At 56.3% G+C, this 4,900-nt stretch overlaps 1 protein-coding gene across 1 annotated transcript; it reads left to right on the top strand.

Moving 5' to 3' along the window:
• Positions 1-1,097: 1,097 nt before the first annotated feature.
• CDKN2B (cyclin dependent kinase inhibitor 2B) lies at positions 1,098-3,506 on the top strand. Its single transcript, XM_065046261.1, has 2 exons — positions 1,098-1,537; positions 2,929-3,506. Exons 1-2 carry the CDS (start codon positions 1,397-1,399, stop codon positions 3,190-3,192), a joined length of 405 nt encoding a protein of 134 aa, XP_064902333.1. The 5' UTR covers positions 1,098-1,396; the 3' UTR covers positions 3,193-3,506.
• The last annotated feature ends 1,394 nt before the right edge of the window (positions 3,507-4,900 follow it).

Genomic DNA, 4,900 nt, shown 5'->3' with positions numbered 1-4,900 from the left:
CTGATAAACCTCAAGCAGCAACGTCGTGGAACACAGTTGAATGAAAAAGTGAGGAGCTCCTGCTTCCTCTGAGTCTTTGCACAACACCTTGAGCAATAAGACCCAGGAAACCTTTAGCTCCCTTTGAAACACAAGCACTGTATTTGTTAGTTTCACAGTATTTGGTGAATCCACGAAACAACCTTAACGACGAAGAGGAAGATCGCCCACCACCACAATTTACCAAGGCTGTGAAGGACATTTTTCCGTGTCGGCTCCGGGAAGCTTTTCCCCGGAGCGGCGGGTGACAAAGGGCGGCGGCCGCGGGGGTGTCCGGGAGGGCGGGGCTGGCCCGGCCCGGCCCGGCGCGGCGGAGCTGTCCGTGGTGCTGCCGCCGCCGCGCCCCCCCGCCCCACCGCTCCGGGGGTTCGAGTCTCCGCCGGGCTACCTGGGAGCCGCGCAATCCCCGTGCTGTGTTGAAAGAAAGCGTGGCCGTCCTCTGTGGCCTTTGTTTGGAGGAAGTGTTCAAAGTCTCGTCCTGGTGCATTTTTTTTTAATTTAAATAAAAAAAAAAAAAAGAAAGACAGGAAAACCGTATGTTTCGGGCTGAGGGTGGAGACGTCGCAGTCGCTGCCAGTATCTCTGTGCAGGCTTTCTGCGTTGCTGCGTCCATTGTGTGTTAGTAGGTGTGTGTGCCAACTAAAACAGCTTGGAAGAGCTGGCATTTCACTTTAGGAGACGTGGAAGAAGCACCGCCTCCGCCACCTCCTGCGCCTCGGGGACCGGCGGCTGTCCGGAGAGTGTTCGTGAAATAAATAAGCCTTTTTCTCCCTTCGCTCCTACCATTTCCCCTGGCCCCTTCTCTCTTGGTGGTCAGGCACATGTTAAGATGCTGCTGCCCCGAAGAGAGAGTCGCGGGGGGAGGAGATAAATAAATAAAAAGACGAACAAAAAAAATGAGAGACGTCCCCGCCGCCGGACGCCTGCCCGGCAGCCCGGCCCTCTGAGGGCAGCGCGGGGCGCTCCGCCCCATCGCGGCCGCCGCGCTCCACTCCGCCGCAGTGACGGTGACACAGGCGAGGCGGGGCCGGGCCGGGCCGGGGCGGGCCGGGGCGGAGCGGCACCAGCTGTGTGGAGAAAACGAGGGGCGGGAGGTTCTGCTACGTCCTTGCAGGTGGAGGCGGCCCCGGGGACGGCACCGCACAGGCACCTCTGGGCCAGGGCCAGCTCCTGCTGCCCGAGGTGCCGAGGGCCGCTCGCGGCGCGGAGCAGTGCGACCAGTCGCTCCCATGGGCAGGGCGCCCCCCGCGGGCCGCGATCGCTGCCAGCCCCGGGCACCGCGGGGAGGCCCAGCGGAGCCTGCAGAGCTCCGTGGGGCCCGGCCGCCAGCGACTGTGAGGCCAGGGCGGGCCGGGGCATGGCGCGGCAGACGGACAGCACGGAGGCGGACGAGCTGGCCAACGCCGCCGCCCGCGGCGACCTGCAGCGCCTCAGGGAGCTGCTGGACGGCGCAGCGGACCCCAACGCCGTCAACTCCTACGGCCGGACTCCCATCCAGGTAGGGAGGCCGGGGAGGTGCGGGCGGAGGGGAGGAGACCGCGGCCCGTCCGTGCCCGAGGAGCAGCGGCGGCAGTCCCGGGGCAGCCTCCCGGCGTCGGCCGCCCACCGACGGCTGAGCTCAGCTGCTCTCGAAGCGAAGCGGCGGAGTGGTTCCTCTGGCTTTTCGGAAGAGGCAAAAGTTTATGACCGCCGGAACGGAGAGGTTTTAGTCTTAGCAACCCTTGACTCTATTTTAACCAACCCATAGGATGACTCAAAACCGAGAACTTTAATGCTCATCTCGCAATAAACGTGCAATGAAAAGTAACGAGTCACCTTTTCAGAAAGAATTACCCTTTCGTCATACCTCATCTTCTACTTTTATACGTCTATTAGTATTTTTCCTCTCTCATGAAAAAACTTATATGCACTGATTCTGACAATATATTCTCTGATCCTTACGAGCAGAAACATCCGGGTGCGACAGCCTTGCCTAGCAGACCATGCAGGTACACAGTTAACAGTCCCTGTGGGGTCAGACTGCCCACATTTTACAGTTACTCGAATATATAGATAGATCTAGTGCCCAGAGGAGGAGCAGACACTAGATTTATAAAGCTGAGCTAATTTCCGAGATAGTTCTAGCCAGCTTCTTCTTAAATTTTCAAAATAAAACGAACCTGGAATAAACGGAGAAGGTATATCTAAGTTTTACAGCCAGTGCTTACGAAACTCTTTTCTACAATATGTCGGTGCAACATTTCACTCAAAACATATATCTGTTGCCATCCTTCGACATGTTTTTTTTCTGTACCTTTGCGTGGCAGGGCTTTAGCCCATGCGCTGAGTACACTACCGGGTGCGGTGAAGGAAACGCTGCTTAGAAAACGGCGAGCCCGAGGGAGGATAGCTCCCGGGGGTTTTGGTGCTGCATTGGGCCAGGGCGTCAGGCTAAGAATGCGTTTTCAGCCTCTTTTGAGGGCGAGAGAAGCGCGGGCGCAGCGCTGCAGGAGAGTATGTTCCCTGCACGCAAGTGTTCGCTTGCCAGAGACCTCCTGGAAGTGTCCCGGCTGAGAGCGGGGCGGCGGCAGCCCCTGAGAGCCGGTCTACAGCCACGGCTGCGCGGTGGCCATTGCAAAGCGGGTCGGACTTGCCCTCGGTTCCCCGAGGGTGCGCCGGGTGAGCCCCTTCCCCCGGTCCCTTTACCCCGCGGAAAAGGGGCGTTTCCCCCCTCTGCGCAAGGCTCCCGCCGCGTCCCTGCTCTCCGCCGTTCGTGGCGTTTCCGGAGCTGATCTCTAGGCCCCATGCGCGGATTTTCCGCTCCTTTCCACGAGCGATTCCCGCTCTTGCTGGGCTGAGCGAGAAAGCCTGAGCAGCGCTCTGCGGCGCTGACGCTGTCTCTCCCCGCAGGTGATGATGCTGGGCAGCACGCGGGTGGCCGAGCTGCTGCTGCAGCGCGGAGCGGACCCCAACCGCCCCGACCCGCGCACCGGCTGCTTCCCGGCGCACGACGCGGCCCGCGCCGGCTTCCTGGAGACGCTGGCGGCGCTGCACCGCGCCGGGGCGCGCCTCGACCTGCCCGACGGCCGCGGCCGCCTCCCCCTCGACGTGGCGGCGGGGGGCCCGCACGGAGTGGTGGGCCGCTACCTGCGCCACCCGCCGCCCCTCGCTTAGACTCTTGTGCGACCACTCCCCTAATTTATTGTCCGCGCTCGCTTCAGGAGACTCGAAGTCGAGCAGCATTCACGCGTTGTAAGTAATTCCCGAATCGCGTCTCCCGACTCGGACGAACGAAAGACCAGAGGGATACGTATTGTTTTGTACGCTATACTTTGCACGTGTCTGTATGTTATCCTACACTTGAAATCTACACACCTCCACGCCGAGCGTTATTCACGCGAGAGTCCAAAACACTGTGAAGAGTAATAAATATGAAGGAAAACCCCTGCAGAGAGGTGGCACAATAAACCCTTCGTGTTTTCACAGGACAGCGTCTGGGCTTTCTGTTTATGCTTCTCCCCGGGGCTTCCCGCTCGCAATTACCAGCCCTCTGTCGGAACGGGACGGGAGAGGCTCCGGGATCTCCCGGGCCCGAGCCGGCTACCTCCCATTTGATTTCAAGCCCAAGTTAAATCGGACTGAAGGGGCTCTGAAACCAGTCTCAGCCTCTCCCTAGCAAAACCTGCCGAACGGTGGGGAACTGAGGCTTTCTGGAGAGATTGTGGCTTTGGCAAATACCTTCTTAAAACCATATAAGGTGCTGTGCATGTCTGTACATGGGCCCGTGGCGTATCTGTGGCTCTTCTCATGGAAGCTGTAAACAAGGCGCCTGGAAGGAGAAAATAAAGAGACAATTGTGTCTCTGCAAGCCCGATACCGCCCTCGCTTGAAGTTATAGGTGCTTTACCAACTCGCAGGTGGCCTTCCCTGAGTTACTGTAAGTTTAAAAGTATTTTGAATAAATCGTGACGGTTACAGTGTGGAACTAACAATTAAAAATCAAACGTCCGAGCTCGGTCCCAGGGTTCCCCAAGGTGTTCGAAGGTGGCACCTTTGGTAAAAAGACAACAACTCCTTGTAACAAGTGGTTGTAACACCTGTGCTGCTGGAGTAGGAGCGGGGTGAAGGGTAGATTAATTAATTGTCCGTGAGCCGATCCGTATTTCACTGACCGCCGCGTCTGGTCCCAGACCCGCAAGGGTGTGCTGTGGGAGGGGCCGGGCAGCAGCGGGAGGGGCCGGGCAGCAGGGCAGGGCGGTGAGGAAGGCGGCAAGGATGGCGCTTCCAGCCCGTGCGGCTGTCGCCGCTCCTGCGACACGAATGGGAGACCTTGCCTCTGCAACGCGGGGCTGTGCTTGCACATCCCGCGGGCTGGGGACAGAGAAAGGAATCGCAAGGCAGAGAAGCAGGAAAGGGCTGGTCTTCTTTCCCAAGTGCAAATCTCGGGCACTTCGCAGAGCTAGTGGTAGCAAATTAAAGGGGAGAAAAACGTATCTTCATTTTACATTCCGACTGAGTGTCCAACTCCTAGATAGTTAATACGTAAACATTAAAAATAATATATATACTTTTTTATAACGTATTTGATTATGTAATTTATTGCAACATAATTTCATACAACGCATGCTTTAGAATTGCTTCGTTCAAATTAGCACACTATAAATACGTAGTTATGCTGTTTATGTACATAGTACATCTATGTAATACCTGCATTAAAACGTACATAATATGCGTAGATATCAAAAACATTATGATTCTGTATCAAGCCCACGTATTTGCTTATCAATTATTTTATATGTAATATGTTTATGTTTAATTTTAACCACTTCGTATGTATACAAAATATGTACAAAAGAAATCATATTATGTTTAGTCTATATTC

The sequence above is a fragment of the Columba livia genome, chromosome Z (genome assembly GCF_036013475.1).
Source record: "Columba livia isolate bColLiv1 breed racing homer chromosome Z, bColLiv1.pat.W.v2, whole genome shotgun sequence".
Classification (NCBI taxonomy): Eukaryota; Metazoa; Chordata; class Aves; order Columbiformes; family Columbidae; genus Columba; species Columba livia.
Note: the sequence above shows the minus strand (reverse complement) of the source record. Positions and strands in the feature narration are given on the sequence as shown.

Bases quoted from the DNA above. Each gene is read 5' to 3' on its own strand.
- CDKN2B (XM_065046261.1), top strand. From the start codon at position 1,397: ATGGCGCGGCAGACGGACAGCACGGAGGCGGACGAGCTGGCCAACGCC. The intron at 1,538-2,928 runs GTAGGGAGGCCG...CTCTCCCCGCAG, and splicing joins ACGGCCGGACTCCCATCCAG to GTGATGATGCTGGGCAGCAC.